The sequence below is a fragment of the Polyergus mexicanus genome, unplaced genomic scaffold (genome assembly GCF_030449975.1).
Source record: "Polyergus mexicanus isolate NDT 795.1 unplaced genomic scaffold, iyPolMexi1.0 SCAF_1, whole genome shotgun sequence".
Classification (NCBI taxonomy): Eukaryota; Metazoa; Arthropoda; class Insecta; order Hymenoptera; family Formicidae; genus Polyergus; species Polyergus mexicanus.
In genome coordinates this window covers 14,021,081-14,041,590 of record NW_027223321.1, presented here as the reverse complement: position 1 = coordinate 14,041,590, position 20,510 = coordinate 14,021,081, and the positions used below count along the sequence as shown (strand labels likewise).

Sequence of the window (20,510 nt, the reverse complement as noted above, 5' to 3'; positions counted from 1 at the left end):
TCTCCTGAACCGGATGGTGTGATCCGCTTCTCTCTTTTTCTCTATGTACCTTTACAGCTCATCGATTTATTCACCCCATAATTCCGCTTAATTCTTCGATTTCCCGATAAGGGATAAATATTTCCACGCGATTAAACACGTTGTAATCGCATCCAGTATGCGTTTATATCCGAGAATATGTATGTACCTTGTCAAAATTTAACAATACACTTATAAATTTATCAGGAGTGGAAAGGATTAAGAGAGGCGCTCGAGACCTTTCCATACTATACGCAAGGATTATCCGCGCGTAACGCGTCTATTGTTAATGAATTTTATTACTCCAATATTGCAGTTGCAAATTATTTAAATGCTCATGAAAGAATTATTAGGATTACGGCGGTTGAGTGAATAATGAAAAACACCGCGGACAATATAATATTTACAGGATATTTATTCGTGTAAGTGGACAAAAGATATTACAGTTTGAACATTTTATCTGGAGCTGTTATCGTTAATTACATTTACCGTTATATCCCTTTAACGAACTCCTTAATTATCGACAATTAAGTACCTAATATTATCATCGATCACGCTCGCCATACGTCACACGTATATCGTTTCTTTCTCGACTTGTATTATTTATTACTATTTACCAAATAGTATTATCTCTTACTCTATTTACCATTTATATTTAACTCTTTACCGCGCATTTTATGTGTATGTTACCATAGAATAAATATATATTGTATATATATATACTCGGCGACATACCACAAATATCTCTATATTTTCTATAAAAAAATAACGACAACGATTCTTCATCAAACTGTTTGATGCATATTACCCTCTTCAAGATTCAATTAAATTATTATATATTTATGTAAATATCCGTAATATTTCATTAATATTTACAACCTTTTTTTCGGTTGCTCGATTAAATTTCTTTGCACTTTTATAAATAATTTAATTTTTTTTTAAATCTCTCAATTTCAAGAGAGAGAGAGAGAGAGAGAGAGAGAGAAAGAGAATATAATAATAATTAGATTATATATTTGTCACGGCGTTAAAAATACATTTTTAACGCCGTATACGATATGTGGTCTCACAAATTTTTTCTCTCTCACAAGAAAGAACTATGTTTCTCTAAAACACACTTAAGGACACACAAACATTGGTCGTGCATATATTGTAATCAAATATATCTATTTAACATATCTCTATAAAAAATTCAATCTACAAACAAATATATTTGTTAAATTTATTACACGATTAAATACATTTTTAATTCTAATAGAATTTAAGCGGTAAAGAGTCAACTTTGCAACCTCGATGCGACCCCATTCGATACCGCGCTGTGCGTGTATACGCTTTATTGTTAAATCTATATATAGGATAAAAATAACAGTGTATTTTATTGATAGTTATACTAACGAAAAAGATTGTTTCATCCTTACATCACAACATGAAACACATCGACTGTTCCTTTGATGCTTATTTCAATTTTTTACATGTGCAGTTTTTCTTAACAATTAACTAAAGTTAAAGATACATCTATCGTATATAGCAATTGTCAATTTCGATATGTGTAACCCAATGGATTTATTTACAATTCTTATAATATTTCAAAGTTATATCGTTTTTTTTTTCCCCATACAAGAATTGTCACACGTTGCAACTGTATATTTCACGACCAGATTTGCAAAATCGAATTAGCCTAATGGTTTTATGAATCTTCCGATCATTTATCTAATCGACTGATGCATTTTTTTTAAATACCAAGAATGGCTCTCATCATCAAATTTAAAAATTCGTCAGTACAAGATGCTGTGATTTTTATTTAAGAATGCAGAAGACACGAAAATCATTACAAAGAATTTTTTTGCAGAAATTATTTATACGTATACGTATATCTTTGAAAGCTATTTTTTAAAAATTATCTTGCCCACATATAATGTAATAAAAATTCTTTATTTTTATAAAAAGCTAAAGAGTTGGTGATGGAACGCAAGAGCGGTAAAAAAAATTTCAAAACTCGATTCCTTGAAAGTTTGTCTAATGGCGAATTTTATTAATTACGAAATTATTTATTTCCCTTTCTGAGTATAATGCCAAAGGCATGTGCGTATGTGTATGGAGGATCGAATAATTTTCTTATACATTTTCATTCTGATGTTAAGCACATAAAAGCACTCGTTATAATACAAAATCGATCTGTTTCTCGAACTGTTCAAGCTTCCTCGATCTGTTTTTTTACTGAACGAAATGTAAAGCAAACATACGCATAAACGAAATAAATGTTAGATTGAAAATAATATTTTAGCGCATTAAAAATATTATATATGCTAATTGCTTGCAAACTTATCTTTTACTTCATGTTAAAAAAACGTTACGCGATGAACTTGTTGAAAACCTTAAAAGATAAACAGAGCCGACTTTTTTTCATTGGTAATTCATGAAGCCTTGGTGGATCCCGAGCACTCGAGGACCGTGAAATAGAATTCGCGAATCGTATACAGTAAGAATCTTATATCCTCAGAATCTCTGGTATTTATGTAGAATCGAGAGATCGTACGGCGGAATCGTTAAATCGTTGCGGCGTAGAATCTATCGATCCGTTCGATTCATCCCTCCTCCCGATTAAAATCCAGATGCCAGAGATTCGGAGAGCGCACTCGGCGAATTCCGCAATCACTTCATCCTCTACCATCCATTTCCATATTATCCCATTTATTCCGTCCGCTCCCGACGGAGAGACGAAAGCTCAAAAGGTTTCCTTCAGTCTCATCGCTAAACAAACGAGCTCATCAATAAAACAACGCGATGATCCCCGCCTTCCCCGTCAAACGATCCGCCGCCGTTTAGCCGTCGTCGTCGCACACACCACCACCATCACCACCATCACCACCATCACGATCTGTGAGCTTAGTCTTGCGATTATAAATTATTCATGCAACGTGCGCGACGTGAACCCGTACAACGAGGGCGTCCCTACCCGTGATGATAGTAGATCTTGTCCTTGCAGTTGCACGTGGCGCCGCAGAACTTCCGGCGTTCGCGGCCCTCCTTGGTGTCCGTCTCGCACACCCACGAGCCCAACGTCCTGACCAGCTCGGCGCAGTTCGACCATAGATCGACGTGGTAGCAGGCGTTCGTGCAGAGCTTGCCCCGCGTGCAGTGGTCCTTGCACATGCTGCACGGCTTACCGGCTACGTAGGGCAGGCCCAGACGACCCCTATAGTTCCCGCTGCGGAGCAGAAGCACGCCGATTTTATTAGACAGTGTCCGGCTTTAATGAAGAAAGAGGCCGAACTCAACAACGATCAAAGTTCTTTTGTCTAAAAAAAAATTCAATATTTTCGAATCATTTCGATCAGTACGAGACAATTTTAAAACACATTTGTCTAAATAAAGAATTGCGAAACTTTTAAATTACGATTTAAATAGACGCGATCGTGATTTGAATATCGCGTAAACACGAATTACACAACAATAAAAATAAAAAATAAAATAAAAAAAATCTAAATCTAAATCTTATTGCGCGACAAAGATCTAAAGTTTAACATCATTCATCTGTCATTCGTTTCGATATATAGATACATACGTGCAAATACAGGTGTACGCGAACATATAGTGTGGAAAAATATTTTTTGTTTCTTCTTTTTGGTAGTGAGTAGACCGTGTATTTTTCTAAAAAATTGTTCTCGCGTGACTCTCAGTTTCTTATTTATTCAATTTGACGATAAGCATCTTTAGGTAGCGCTCACAAAATATTTTACAACGATTTCATTCAATTTATGAACTATACTACTCGGAAATGCATGTACAATACGTATGTACGTGTGTATGCGTGTTGATGTGAGAGAGTGCCACTTTGTATATATTATCATAAATATACTTTGCTTGAATTACAGCAGACATGGAAACGTAAAATCACCCCAAAAAAAAAAAAAAAAATCAAAAGTATAGCTTAAAAAAAAGTTGGCGCTCTTATTAAATCAAGACTCCTGAGAAATTTCGGGAAAATAGATTTGTCCTCATTCAACAAGAAAATTTTCACACGCGTCGCAAATTTAATTTTTGTAAAGATTAAAACTTTAATAAAGATTAAAATCGCGCGAAAGTTACAGGCGAACAGAAAGTTCGGGTCAAGTTTGCCAGATTAAATTTCTCAATTTCAAACGACAAGCAATCCTCGATAATCATACGCCTCAAGAGAAAATATTTTATTAGTAAAGCAATTATCAAAAAATAACTATTCATTCTGTCTAATTTGTGTGTGCGCGCTCTCGTCCAAAAATATAACACTTATTTATTGCAATTATTTTTGTTACTATCTTAAAAATATATTTCAATTTCCGATTTGTTATTCCGGATTTTTTCACGTTTCCCCGACATTGAAATCGTCACCGTTCTTTTCGGGAAAGCTTTCTCGATATTCGAAACTTAAAATAAATACTGATTTCTCTACGAGATACATAGCGTAAATAGTTTAGGCGGTATCCATTAGCCGCGCGCATTAACGAAAAGCCTTGGCAAGTACCGTCGAGCAATTTGCAAATGGGCCACCGAATTTACATTCAAAGTATTTTTCGGGACGAGAGCGTCTTAAACGATCGCACGAGCGCGAATTTTCCATCTGCAGAGGCTGCGTTAGTCAGGTAGGCGGGGAGGAAGGAAATGCTGTATATCCGCGAAATTAATTACGAGATAGAAGTCGGTGTGCGGAAGAGAGAAGCGAGATAAAAGGAAGGATAAAGTGGCCGACCGCATCACGCGACACGGTTTATTTATTCAGAACCCGGGCTACCGATGCGGCGGTTTTCGCCATCGTTCCGCTTTTCACGCGAAATAGGTCAGGCGTCGAATACACCGTGCGAGAATACGCGATGTTTAACAAGAAGTAGAAATCGACGTCTAAAATGGCATATGAAATGATCTTGAAAGCCGCTCTACTTGTGAGACGCTGAAAATTCGACGATTGTGCGACACGGTTCTAAAATTCCGTTTTGCAATAATTCTTGAATCTCGATAGCGTTGTTCCTCGTCAAATTCGGAAATAGCATCCTATTTGCAAGAAGGAAGAGTGTCACGGGAGACTGGCAATAAGTTCTCGTAATCTTTTAAATCCCGATATTTTCACCTAACCACAAGCTTCGATTTATAGTTTCTCGAAATAAAATCAATTTTTAGTTAAACAACGTTTCATTTTAAATTTTCACTTTCGAAAGTCATCAATTTCCGAAAAGCTCTATACGATAATGGATTGGAAATTATTGATGCAACGATACTTTTGTTAATCAAAATTAATTGCAATTTTTTTTTTTTTTTTATAAGAAATAACATGTAATATGCGCCATATATCTCTCTCTCTCTTTCTCTGACGTATCTCGTGTATTAATTTTATACGATGTATAATCATTTGTTTGAGAGAAATCATTTATTTATGATTTAAAACTGTTTTTCTATTCATTTCGAAAACGCGTATCTCGCGTGTCGGCGGTAGAAAAAATTCACACGTCGATCGTTCTACGCGTTCGTATCTCGTTAATATCTCCGTCTTGTAACGAGAATATATGAAGTTTCCGATGAATACATTGCGCCGATCGCATTAGAACGGATCTCGCGGAAAATTTATCGGTTCCGCGTATTTTGCGGGGGTTCGATATATGAGAGGGATATATAACGTGGCGCGATTTGCAGAAATCCTTAGTTCAGAACTGGGTCGCCGGCATTTTTGTACGGACTACTGCAGGAGCGATAAATTGCGAGTTTTCCCTACCCCCTTTCACCCCTACGCTTCCCCGAACATCGAAGCGGATTCTAATTGCGAGAGTCGCTCGCGTGTGAAATGTCGCTGGGAAAATCGTTTATTTATTGTCACTCACTTGAACGACTTACTCGAGAATGCAACAATCTGGTCGATATATTAGGTGCACAACTTTGCTTCCGCCGTTTTCCTATAGATTGCTTTAGCGGTAAGTGGTGATCGAAATAAATAGATCATAGACGTCATGCAGTAAACTTGGGCATCTGTCAACATAACCCCATAGAAACGTTAGTCGATTTGTGTCTGCATTATAAAGTTATTCTCGATTGAAAATGTCAGTTTACGAGCCAAATTCTCGTCATTTGCGGGAGGTTTTAATTTTCTGCTTCAATATGAAGAAATCTGCGGCCGAGGCTCATCGAATGCTCTCAAATACTTATGGTGAAACCGCTATTAGTGAAAGAACGTGTCGTGAGTGGTTTCAACGCTTCAAGAACGGTGATTTTCACGTCGAAGACCGGCATAGCGGTGGAAGAGAGAAGGTTTTCGAAGATGCAGAATTGGAGGCATTTTGAACTGTTAAAATCGACTGAAACAATCACAGGCGATCGTTATCGAACGCAATTAATGCGTTTGAGCCGAGCATTAAAAGACAAACGGCCGCAATACGACGAGAGACACGATAAAGTGATTTTGCAGCATGACAATGCTCGACCCCATGTTGCAAAAGTGGTCAAGATATACTTGGAAACGTTGAAATGGGAAGTCCTACCCTACCCGCCGTATTTTCCAGACGTTGCTCCCTCCGACTATCACTTGTTTCGATCAATGGCACATGGCCTGGTTGACCAGCACTTCCGGTCTTATGAAGAAGTAAGAAATTGGATCGATTCGTGGATCGCTTCAAAAGATGATCAGTTTTTTCAACGCGGGATTCGTACGCTGCCCGAAATATGGGAGAAAGTAGTGGCCAGCGATGGACAATACTTTGAATCATAAATGTATAACCAGTTTTTTACAATAAAGCCTCGAAGTTTGGAAAAAAAACGGCGGAAGCAAAGTTGTACACCTAATAATTCTCCGCTGTTTCAGCAGATCAATATTCGCACAAATGATCGATATTTTTACGATACGCAAAGATCCACGAAAGTAATTTGTACACTAATCGTAATATAATTTACTCCCTAAACGAAATAAATTTTCCAGAGAGAGAGAGAGAGAGACGTTATATATGAAAAGACGCTACAATTTATAAACGTTTTCGATTTCCCCAAAGTAAGAGAAAAGATAAAAAATTTTTTTTAACTTTCGTCAAACATATAATGTTGCACCTTCGCGTTTATTGAAAGGGATGCAAAATAATTTGTGATGATTGATGATTTTTACCGGTTACTAGTTACTTTCCGATTCGATAAACAGTTATCTCCTTTATCAGATTTTTTTTTTTTTTTCAACTATCTTGCGCGTCTCTCATCCCTCATATATTTCATATTCATTAAAAATCCAAAGATAAGCAGGTGGCTTCTCGGCAAAAAAAATGTCAGGAACAAAATTCTTATTCGTTTATCGTATGTCATGTATGTTTTGCATTGAACACGCTGTACGTAAATATATATACTTTATCCGATAGTCTCGTGTACACAACGAAAACCATAAGTATGCTGAGAAAGTATGTCATACCGGTGACAAAGAGAGCCGTCTAAGTGCCACAATGGGCATGACAAAGACGAACGAGCTATAATTCGCGCCGACGTTGCATATATTCCGCATCGGTGTGTCGCAGCATTTTCCTTGTTTTCCCTCCCTTATATGCGTTCCTCCTGCGTGTTCTCTCCCGCAAGAGAGGGTTGTACGTATGTCTCTCTCACGCACACACATGTAGTATATAAAAAAATATAGGATTTACATATTTCAATGCGTCTAGGGGAAGCTTACGTGCCACGAGTTTGCGAACATACCACATTAGCTATTTTTGCTCTCGTGGAAAAAGGGTTAAGCTGTATAATCAGGTCCGTGTATGGGATGTCTAAGGAAGGATCACAATATTCGACGATCGTCTTCTCTCGAAAATACGTTTCGACCTACCGAACGCTGATATATAATATTATTGATAATATTATTGTTGATAATATTATTTATTATTTGGAAAGAAAGATCGTATTTTCTCAAGGAAGATTCTAGATACTCTTATACATAGTATCTATAGCTAACTCGAGAAAGAAATCAACGGAGAAAAATTTTCAATAATCGAATGATGAAATGTGCCTTTTCATAAATATATATCCATTATCAATCTTATTATTATTGCAATTCTTTTAATAATAAATCCTTTTTTCTTTAATTTTTTTCCTCCAATATCCCTCCGACGCGACGGAGATTTTTTGTTCCGTATAAAGATTAGTTCTTTAAGAGAGATAAGGAAAATTTGCAATATTTTCATCTATATGTGTATATGATGCAAAATAATTACTTGAACGCTAACCGCTGTCAGGTTCGCGATCAAAGTCCTTGTTTAAATGTGGTCGTCGTTGTTAATTAACGTTGCGCAAAGAGCGGATTGTTCGGATACTTTGAACAAGCTTCCTCTTTTCCTTTTCATCTTTCCTCAATCCTTCTCCCTTGTTTATTCCTCTTGTGTCGGTTCTTCGACAATCAAATGGTGCTTTGACCCTCACCCTTTCGACGAGCGAATGTCGATCTAACATAAGTAAGACCCGCTTTGACGACGGCCCGCGCGTGCTACTTTCGCCAAGTTTACGGTTAACCGGTTCGATACGCGTTTCCCTCTAGCAAATTATTGCGTCAATTCCACGCTAATGAACTAAGTTCTAGCCCGTGGCCCAATTGCAATTGCTGTCGCGAAAACGGCCGTGTATCATAACAGCCACGGCAAACGGCATACGTCTCGGTAAAAATAATTACATGGCGTCGCTATTCCATCGACGTAATCTACGCGTTGCGATTGTAGGAATTTTATTAAAAACGTAGAAACGCTCCGCGTTTTATTTAAATAACGAAATAACGATTATAACGCGCGTGAATAGGAAAAAACAAATCTCTGATTTTGTAAAAATTTACAGATACAGGTGAGACATGCGACAGATACAAAATGAATTGAGATTCTCGAAATAATGAGAGAAGATAATAATATATATACACAGAAAGCCTTATTATTAGCGCTTAATTGCATATTCTTCGGCCAATTTCGAGTCCGTATTTCCTTCACGAAGATCGGGGTCGTCCGTATCTAACTTCGTAATTAAGCCTTGAAAACTTAAATGTTGTTCAAGTAAAATTTACTTAAGATCAAAGAAAGATAATTTTCTCAAGGAATATGATTCTGTTATTTATTCGTATCTCCGAAGCTTAGTTTATGAAAAAAATCTTAATTTTAATATCATATTTTCATAATTTTACCATTATATTTTACCATATTACATTATTTATTAATTATTAATTTCTTAAAAATGATTAATGTGAATATTTGTGTAAAGAAAAAAATTGACTAAAGAATGTGCCCGCAAATGGACTGTATATATCCGGAAACCTTTCCCGCGTTTAATTATATTCGAGAAATGCGTGTGACATAAGGGCTTAAAATATTTTCTCCTAAGACGCTAAGTTCGCTGCGTAAACATTAGCGATTCCTCGATCAGAGGCTCGACAATTATACCTACCTCGGAGCATAATTGCAGACATACATGTAGAAGTCCTTGTCGAGTGGGCCCTTACCACCGATGCAATGGCTCACCCCGCATCCGACCATATGCGTCGTCGCCCACACCACCTGCGTGTAATGGCCGATCTCGTGGATCTCGTTCGTCGTATTCGGCCCATACTTGAAGTCCTTGTACTCCATGTACCACATTCTGATAGGGAAGTTCCTGGCAACATTCCGACGAGAGAGGCGTGATTCAGCGCGATCAGCGATCCGGAGTTGCGGTCGGATGTTACCCGCGTGCGATGTAAAGCGTGCGGCGATTGTGATGTTTGTAAAGCTCTTGTCTAGACGAGCTGCTACGGATTCTGCGCCAACAGCCCATCACTGTGGACCGTTGACGCGCGCGTAATCTAATTCTAACTTCCTCGAGACCGAGGAATTAATTATTATTAGCGACAACTCGCGCTTTCAAAGCGCGAAAGTAGTATAGTTGTCTTTTGATATGATCTTAATCGAGTTTATAAAATCGTAAAATTTGATTTTTCTTTTATCGTACCTCGTAACGGCGAGATTAATGATCATCCCCCGAATGATATCTTTTCGAGAAATCAACCTTGACATTAATCTAGATATTATTTTACTCCACACACTGACATATATAAAATAAATAAAACTTAGATATAAAAATACAAAATAAAATTCTTTATTAAATAATTTAATTGCATCTTTAAAAAAAAAAAAAAAATGAGAAATTTCTATAATTTCAATCTTGATTCTGAATATATCTTAAAATCTTTCGTTTCAACAAAGTCAAAAATGCAACTAACAAAATTAATATAAGAATAATAATTACCTATATAAATTATCTCTCTCTTATATAAAAAAAATTAATTTATATTTTAATTAAATTTTAAATTTAATATACTAATAATCTCTGTCGAAGAACAATATAATTTAATTTAATGAAATCGGCGGGGTTAACTAATTAACGGCAAATGAACCGCTGCATATTTTCACAGAAGAAAGTCTAGCGCACGCTCAGGAGTCCACCTGAGCAAATACACTGCTGCAAAGCGAGCTCGCTAACTAGAGGTAAACAAGATTTAATAACATCTCACCAGAGCGTACGACCTGTGCTGATAAAGATGTTTTGCCCGCTCTGACCGAAGCCGTCCAGATAAAGACCGGTCGCGTTGTCGTGCACCAAACCGAGGCAACGATCGGCCCATCTCTGCGCCGCTTTCGCTAAGCCTGAATGCCATTCCTGAAACGAGAAAAGGTAGATACACGCATTATCGGACATGCCTGACTAAACGATGCTACACGGTACGCGGGATGCTCTAGAAATATCGTCACTATCAAATCAAAATGGGAAAATATTTTTCTATTAACGTTTCTCAACGCGTTTTCGAATCATAAATTATTCATCTATTTGGCGCAAATAAAATCGCGCTAGAAATGAAACATAAATTGTATCTCTTCGACGAGTGTATTTTTTTAACTGTTATATTATACTGTATTTTTATAATACAATTATTACATAAATAATAATCAAATATAAGAGCATAAAACTAAAAAGTTCTTTATTAGAACCTTTAATCTTTTTTAAAAAAAATTTAAGAATTTATACAATTCCGAGATTTTGTGTGTGTATTCTTTTTATTCTGAATATATCTTAAAATTTTACGATAATATTTTAATAATATTAAAAATGCAACTCTAACAAAATTATTAATGTATAAGAATAATAATTATTAATTATCATTCTCCCTCTCTCTCTCTCTCTCTCTCTCTCTCTCTCATTGATACATATTTATAGTTTAAATTCATGTATATCTCAATTATAAATTCGAAGTTTACTACATTAATATGTAAGAAATTGATGTAATAAATATATTTATTTAAATTTTATGTAAGTGTGCTTAAAAATCACAATTGGTTGCAAATAAATAATTTAAAGATGAATTTTTAAAAATTGGTAAAAAGGATACACGATATTTTTTATAAAAAGATTTCATGATTGATTGTAAATTTTGGTTAAGGAATTCATAAAAGGAGAAACATATGTTTTGCGAGAATCTGTATATGTTATATTGCGGAAAAGCTTGAAATCTAATTAAATACGCGTAATACGAACTACAAGCTGTGTTTACGAGTGGAAGAAGTTTTCTTGCATTTGCAGTAAACTCGCGCTAAAAGTTTCTTGACTTTCTTGCGGCTCTTTAATTGCTCGTTATATGTAAATATCGCGTTTTCGAAGCCATAATATTTGTAGAGGCGTTCCCAGAAGTGTCTCGTGAGAAAACGCTGCGCTTCCTATCTTTTTGCTATTTTCATTTTTCTTTTTTTTTTTTTATGTTTCTCTCTACACAAGTTTGATACTGCGATGGTAGCCGCGTTTATTTCTGCTTAATGAATTGCGCGTATAGTCGCAATAACTGCGACTACATTACTGGACGTAAAAAAAAAAAAAACCACACAAAAACGATCCCAAAGTTACTCTGCATTCTACGAGCCTATATTAAGCTTAAGAAACTCGGGAGCTGCCCGAGTAGGCGTCCTTAATCAGAGGCGCTCCTTGATTTATGCATCTCGAGGCGACTGCTTCCTTGCTCGTTTAAAGTTAACTCTGAATTCTAATCAGTACCGGATACACAATGCATTCACGATATATTTTGAAATTACATTTTTAATTATATATATATATTTGCAAAAAACACATCTTCTTTCATGTATTAATATTATATTTTATCGTCACACACACATACACACATATATATATATATATCTTTTTTCATCACAATATAATTTTTATATAAATAGTGTGTTCGGAAAAAATGATTCGGAAATTATTTATTCGTAAATATTAAAAAATCGGAATAGATGATTATTTACGTTAAACAAATCAAAACCACATGAATTAATTAATTGTGATTTCTTTCAAAAAATTATAATATTGCGATTATTTATGTAATAATTAGTTAATTTATATAAAAACAATTTACTCCAACAAAGAGAAAGAAAAGGAGAGAATAATGTTATCTGGCTTGGATTTTTTAAACGCTCTACCATTTGTCGATAGAAAGAAATTCCCAATACTACCCCCAATCATCCTCCTCTCCTCCGAGAAACAATACATCGCACCTCGGTTTTCGCCAGAGAAACTCCGGATAACAGTCGCATCTCTACGACGTAATACCTGCCGAAAGTAGCTTTTACGGCGACGTCGCCGGAGTAGTTTCGGCGGAAAAGAATTTAAGTGGGAAGTCGTGTAACTTATAACCAAGCTGGAGATTGGGCGGCACGAAGAAAACGACGAGAGTGGATGAAGAGGAGACTCAGAGATAGTTCGACCACGTAAACACCTGTCCGCAAATACGCACATCGGATCTTTCGGTAAAAGGAAATTTCTGCTAACAATAAGAGTGAAAACTCGAGAAAAAAATTGGTGATTATAAAATAATTTAATATTTTTATTATTATTATTATTATTTATTATTATTACGAACAAAAGTCATTAAAAATTATGAATAGCAATCGTGTCACTTTATTTTTTTGTATACGCTTTTCTTTTCGCCTTCATATTTTATAACTCTGTAACACCGTTTCGTTTCCTTCTTATTTCTAAAGACAATCGGATTTTAATTCATATCTCTACGTAAATTTATTACAATTGGATTACTAACTCTGCGTTGAAAATGTCGCGTTTCCGCCTGTAACATCCCTTGCGCTATGTCCCGACGAGAAACAACGAGACGCGAGTGATATATAGTGTACACGTTTGCATATATGTTTATATATCGATCGGATAATAACGTCGATACAGGCCGGAAATTGAGATCTTGCCCCGTCCTCGACGGCGAACCTCGAAAATTTAGTTTTCCGATCAAGTAAACCACTACGTAAGGTAAATGTCTGATAAAGTCTGCCATTTTGTGTGCATAGCTTTTAATATCCTAACGTCGAGCGTTTATTAAGCGATTGCGATTATATGATTATATAATTTAGATTGCTTTTTATATATAAATATGTTTTTATATGTGTTATTATATGTGTATATACATATATGATGTACGTATACGTATGTATGTGTAATGTAAAACTTTTACAGAGCATAATTTGCTATTTCAATATTAAAATTCTATTATAAATGCATGTTTTATTGCAATTATTTACGATCAAAATATTTTATAGCTAAACAATCTCTTATCAATTATCTGTTACTCTCGAAACATGAGCGCATACTTTATTATTATGCTTCATTATCCGAACAGAGAGAGGAGAGGCATGCGTTATAAACAATAATTGCTGCTGGATTTACCATTCGGTAGTTTTGGTAATTTTCCGGAAAAATGCGAAAAATATATTTTGTGAAATGAACGGATAACGAGCGCTTTCGCCGCTTAGTTTTAATCAGTCCAATTAACGCGGGCACATTATCTACCGCAAAGTTGCCGAAAATCCAAAATTAAATCGCATTGTGCTGCAGGCGAAAATTGAATTATATTTCTCTTGCTGCGTATCTATTCTTTTTTCATGTTACTTGCATTTCCAGAAGAATGCCTGCCCATTCGAACAATCGATAATTATTTCCTGAAATGTTATTCGTGTAAATTTCACGAAGAGAATAAACTGCCCGTTTCTAGTTGATTTAACGAATTCAGATCTCTAAATTGTTCAAATTGTACGATTTAAGCTCGTTCCATGATTGTATAACGCTTGTATAAAGCTTGTCAAGAAAATTGCCATCATTTTGTTGTTTCAGAAATAATAAGAATGTTGGTATTGCTATATATATTTTATATATAAAAAAATAATATTTTATTTTTATTCTCTCTCAAATATAATATAAATATTTGACAATATTTTCATTTTAATCTGCATTATATACTACAAATTTATTATATAACATTTTTCTAAATTATATTATGTAGAACTGAAGAGAGATTGAAACTGTATCATCATCAAAAATTAACCAAATTCAAACGGAAATATCTGTCAGTATCGATATTGAAGTCAACGTAACCGAAAGGCTATCCCTATTTCCGGAAAAAGAGAGAGAGATACAGGAGCCAGAGAGTTCGGAAGGATTCCATTTTGAAAAGTGACAACGTATTGTCGAAGGTACGATGAAAGATAGAAATCTGGGAAAATCGATAGAAAGCGAAACGAGATTCCGCTAGCTCGTATCATTCCCGAATCCTACGCGAAGAAATCCTACAAGATCCGAGAAAGCTGATTCTCTCAAAAATCTACAAAATTCTCAAAGCTTTAAATTTAAAAGTAACCTAATTATAACAAAAAATTAAAAATATATTTTATATTGGATGTACAACTTTACTTCCGCCGGTTTTTGTCCGAAATTCGAGACTTTATGGTAAAAAACTGGTTATACATTTATGATTCGTTTTAAAATTGCTTGTTGAGTCACTCCCAATGATCGTGCCAATTCTTTTTGACTTTGACTCGAGTCTTCATTAAGTAATGCCTCCAATTCTGCATCTTCGAAAACCTTCTCTCTTCCACCGCTATGCCGGTCTTCGACGTGAAAATCACCGTTCTTGAAGCGTTGAAACCATTCACGACACGTTCTTTCACTAATAGCGGCTTCACCATAAGTATTTGAGAGCATTCGATGAGCCTCAGCCGCAGATTTCTTCATATTGAAGCAGAGAATTAAAACCTCCCGCAAATGACGAGAATTTGGCTCGTAAACTGACATTTTCAATCGAGAATAACTTTATGACGCAGACACAAATCGACTAATGTTTCTATGGGGTTACGTTGACAGATGCCCAAGTTTATCGCATGACGTCTATGATCTATTTATTTCGACCACTACTTACCGCTAAAGCCATCTATAGGAAAACGGCGGAAGCAAAATTGTACACCTAATATATTTTCATCTCAGATAAATCATTCAAAGTGGAAAAAAGTGGCTAATGTAAGCATAATTTTTTTTCTTAGCAATAGAAAAATTGTTCAAAATGAATAAAAGTAAAGAATGATGTCTATTGCAAAATATATATATATATATGTGTGAAAATTATGAGAAAAGCCGTCTCTCTATTTATATCATGTTGCAAAAAATCTCCAAATGTCTCTGTATTACTGTATTTCATCGTCCACGAGCGGAAATACGTCGCCGCCGCGAGCAGATGCAACAATGACAGGTATGTCGAAGCTTTGCTCTTTCTCGTATCGACAAGCAGCGCGAGAGAGAGTTTTCGAAGTATCGCGATGGGCCGCGTTGAAATGAAATTTATAGAAAAGCGGTTATCGACGCACAAGTCCCGATCAAACGCCGTAAACGTCCACTTCCGAAACTGATTTTACTTTGAAGTCCGAATCGCGCCTATCAACGGAAATAGGATAGGATCGATTTTGTATTTCGCAAGTAACACTTGTAGCGATGTACAACACGCTCGCGTTCACGTCGGATTCTATCTTCGCAGAACGCTTATCGCTCGATTTCGCGGCAGTAAACGCGATTTAACGAATGACATCTTCACGAATCTATTTATGATAAATAGCTTTCTTCCCTCCCTACGTAAACATAAATTTTTATATGTAAAAAATAGATTTGTGGGATTTTTTCAAACATAAAAGATACTAAAAGAGAAATCTGTGACGATCTGTGTAACTCGCAGGCTCCGCGAATGAATTATTAAATACTCCCAAAGCAAATTTACATAAGCATAGTGCATAGAACGATCTAACGTCAGCGTATAAAATTTTGACAAGAATCTTTTCCATGAACTTTTACAGATACAAATGGAGTTCTTACCATGACGAGCATGTTGGCGGCAGTTGGCTCGACCTGCGTGCGAAAGTAATTGTGTATGTCCACGATCTTCTGCCGTATCTTGCTGCTGCTGGTCCTTATTAACTCGACGGAGACACTGTCGCCATACAGTCGTGGCGCTGAAAACAAAAAGTGAGACATCCTTCCAACAACTGACATCTGTTGCCGACCAAGGCCCAGCTCGGGCTTGTCACTCTTCTCTAAGATCGCTCATTTTCCTTTGCAAAGAACACGAGGGAAAATCTTGGCTAAGGAAAATGAAACAAAGTGCATCTCGTAATCGAAGCAATGGGGGTACGGATAGGGAAACGTGGTGCCAACAAACAAGAAGAAAAGAAAAATCAAAGTTAAATCAATTTTTTTCGCGGATACGAGGTACTTTGTTTTCAACAAAATTAAAAAAGAACTGAAAAGTATGACACGTATTAACGTTTTTTGAGACTACTAATTAAAGATCATTTAAGCTTACGCAAGGAAAGAAGCGTTAATATATTATTCAAAATTTCAAAATTGATGTGAAAAAATTTTATTCTATAATTTTGCACAAGAAATTCTTTTTCGATTATTCCCTTTTGGTTCCTCGACCCATTCTGTATAACAATAAAAAAAGATAAGGATGTAACAACAGAGAATAGAAAAGTTTCAAAGGTTACAAAGTTATTTTGAAAAATATAAAAATAATAACTTTCTTCTTGGCCTCCACTATTCCAGGTTGCCAAAAAGATTCGCGATTTATCGTGAAATTATCGTTTGCGATTCTGATCGGAAATGCGAGTTCTGTGATTGGAGTGCTTTTCAACAGCAATGCCTCTCTTTCGGAATCGGCTTACGCAAGGAATTGAATTTCCTGTTCGCTCGCGATGCGTCAAAAATTTTCCTTATCGAAGATATCCACAATAGGATAATGGCTAGGGAAACGCGCGATCGAATATCCGAATAATTATACGATATACGTTCTTCAACTCTGATATAAAATTTAAAGAGTGACAGTCGAATTTAAACATCTTCTGAATCAGTGAAAGAGGGAATAATACTTTGAAAGAGGCAAGATATAGCTATTTGATAATAAATCGAGTGGTTTTAAAAATAATATTTTTCTTTCGCTTATACGACACTTAAAAATACGACACTTTATTTAAAAATGTATACTCACTGGGCTTGCTTCTGTGGGTTTTTCGTGGCACGGCAGCCGGCAGGGCCAGAGCTACTAAGACGATTATCCACAGCCACTTCATTATTTTCGCCTGTAAGCTGAAACATGAAATGGAGCCCCATTCAATATTCCGAGTTCCTCTTGCATTGTTAACGATACAAGGAGCTGAGAAACCGAACGGTCGAAAGTGATTAAAATTATACAAATAAATTAATCATTGATATAAATAATAGTTTTTTTTTTTTTTTTTTAATGAAAAAATTTAAGTAGAAGTAGTGCTCTGGCCTGATTGTTTCGTTGGAGAAGAATCGATCTCAAATTGATCGCGAAAGTCGTAAACAAAGTCCGTATATAATTTTCGATCCGCGATGTACGATTGTATCTCGATTGATCTTTTCCACCCCAACAATCGCTCGTTATTCGTTTCGTATTTTTCCGTGCAACGTGCCATGTACACGCGCGCAGCCCTAGTGGGGATTTTCACACCTGTGTGCGCGGCTCATTAATCACCATTCGTCTCGTCAACGGCAAATTTCATTATTTCTCGTCCGCGAAACTGTGTGTCCACGGCGAGCGGGAGGAAGGTTGTGCTCCGTTATCAACTCCTCCTTCCTTCCCACCTTTCTCCGGCCACTATCAACTCCGGACAACACTGCCGCCGCTATCATCAATAGCACAACGCGCCCTTCACGGCGGCGAAACGTCAAAGGCAAATGGCACGTACGAAGACGGATTACGGTTGGAACCGTGTTTATTCGGGTCCGCGCGCGCAACAGAGCGAACGAGATCCGTTGATTTTTTCCACAAATCGATTGGCCGGCCAACAATAAAACGCCCGCGATGATATCCAGTTTCCGCGCCCTGTTCACGCGAATCTCGATTAAATCGAAAAATTTCGTGGTTGAAAAATTTGATTGCCTTCGCGTTCGAACGTCGATTGTTCGGAACTTGCGGAAACACGTTGTTAAACATTCAATCGAGTGTTGAAGTTGCGTTATTAAACATCGCCGGAAAGCATTAACACATACCAGGTATATAAATATGAAACCGGAATTTGCCCATAGCTGGCCCTACCTATCAATGTAGTTACCGTCAAACCGCGTCATTGGCGCCATTTTCTTCTTTTGACATCTGATAAAGATTTTCAACTCACAACAATACAAGTTTCATACAACAGCATAGTTTTTAATAGCGTTGAACATGTCGAATTTTGTGCCTGGAATCTATGATTTGCGGACAGCATTGATTTTCTGTTACCATTTGAAGAAAACTGCTGCAGAATCGCATCGAATGCTTGTCGAAGCTTACGGTGAGCATGCTCTTGGTAAATCACAGTGCTTTGAGTGGTTTAAAAAATTCAAAAGTGGCGATTTTGACGTGAGAAACGAAGAAGGGTCTATTATGAGCTGCTAAAACCTGGCGAAACCGTTAATACTGAACGCTACCGATAACAAATGATCGATTTGAATCAAGCTTTGTGTGAAAAACGACCAGAATATCAAAAAAAGCAACACAAAGTGATTTTGCTTCATGATAATGCACCATCACACACAGCAAAACCGGTCAAGGAAACGATTGAGGCGTTTAATTGGGAAATACTTTCGCATGCGGCTTACTCACCAGACTTGGCTCCATCCGATTACTACTTATTTGCATCGTTGGGACACGCACTTGCCGAGCAGCGCTTCACTTCTTACGAAAATGTACGAAAATGGCTCGATGACTGGTTTGCCTCAAAGGAGCAACAGTTTTTTTGGCGTGGCATCCACAAATTGTCAGAGAGATGGGAAAAATGTATAGCTAGCAATGGGCAATACTTGGAATAAAATATTTTTTATCATTTTCATACAATAAACGTGTATTTTCTATACAAAAATTCCGGTTTCATATTTATATACCTGGTATATACGCAACTTTATAAATTTCGAAAAATTTCATTCTCTTGTTATAGATGTGAAGAATATAATTCATGTCAGTTACCGTATATATATTTTTATCGACGGGAATAATGGGGGATACATACGGATGCCCCACGGCATATTTCTCGCCTTCATTAGATTTCGATCGCTCAACCCTAAAAGTCGAAACGGAAAAGCGTAAATTTGCTCGTTCAATTTGACGATTTGAAAACGATACGAGTACATTAAAATTGTAACAATGTAAATATTGAATCTGTTATAAATTTTATAATTTTATAATATATATTTTATACACATGATACTCGTATTATTATATAATTTTTTATAGTATTAATTTATATAATTTAATATTGAAAATATTTTTCAGTCTAACTTTCGTTTTTTAAGTATACAAATTATATCAAAAAATATCTGCACATCTCTAGATTCATTATATGCAAAATATATAAAAATACATGCAAGAGAAAGAGAGAAAAAGAAAGAGAGAGAGAGCGAGGGAGAAAGTATGCTTTTTGAATATATTGTACGATCGTATACATAAAATTCAGCCGAATAAATGCTGACTCGGCAAACATCCCCGATGCATTAATATCTTACTTGGAATCCTCGTAAAGTACTATCGAGCTAAAGTACTATCGAGTACTAGCGGCTTCTCCGGGGACTCCGGGAAACCCTAATGCGAGCTGACCAAGCATACGGAATTTGGGCACAGGCTGTTACCGTTCACCACGACATGCTAAACATATGGCTGTGCAGATGCCCGACTTGTAATAACTGTTCGCAATTTCATCGAAACGTTGGCTAGTTGCACGTATTCGAGAAACAACGCGAATGCGATGAGTTTCTCTCGATATGGAGATCACGTGAAAACGATTGTCTTTTAATTTGCGATCTTTTAAGATCGTTTTATATTATTTTATCTTCTATGCTTCTAAAATTCTCCAATTTTTCAGCGTTCAATTTTCGTATTTCGAACAAATTTTACTAGAAATGTCCGGTGCTTTTATCAAACTATACTAACGTACAAGTTTTGTTTTCTACACGAGTATAAATGAAACAAAAGTTTTATCAAACATTCTATATATATATATTGTATATACATATGATATATTTCATACAATACATATATATGATTTATTGTTCTCTTACGTTATAATTACAAATATATGTATTTTACGAGTGAAAGTGCGAATTTTTTAAATAATATTGAAATGAAATGGTAT

At 36.0% G+C, this 20,510-nt stretch overlaps 1 protein-coding gene across 6 annotated transcripts in view; it reads right to left on the bottom strand.

Moving 5' to 3' along the window:
* Positions 1–430: 430 nt before the first annotated feature.
* LOC138936567 (cysteine-rich secretory protein 1) overlaps positions 431–20,510 on the bottom strand; it is a 76,024-nt gene continuing 55,944 nt past the window's right edge. For 5 of the 6 annotated variants that reach the window (XM_070302110.1, XM_070302125.1, XM_070302083.1 and 2 more), the window contains 5 exons: positions 17,369–17,466; positions 16,198–16,334; positions 10,529–10,674; positions 9,427–9,633; positions 431–3,226 (listed from right to left, as the gene is read on the bottom strand). In XM_070302110.1, the coding sequence (XP_070158211.1) occupies positions 2,971–3,226; positions 9,427–9,633; positions 10,529–10,674; positions 16,198–16,334; positions 17,369–17,450 (828 nt within the window). In that variant the 5' untranslated portion in view covers positions 17,451–17,466 and the 3' untranslated portion in view covers positions 431–2,970. Of the gene's footprint in view, positions 3,227–9,426; positions 9,634–10,528; positions 10,675–16,197; positions 16,335–17,368; positions 17,467–18,988; positions 19,008–20,510 lie in introns of those variants that run through there. The other variant, XM_070302117.1, reaches the window with a different exon arrangement.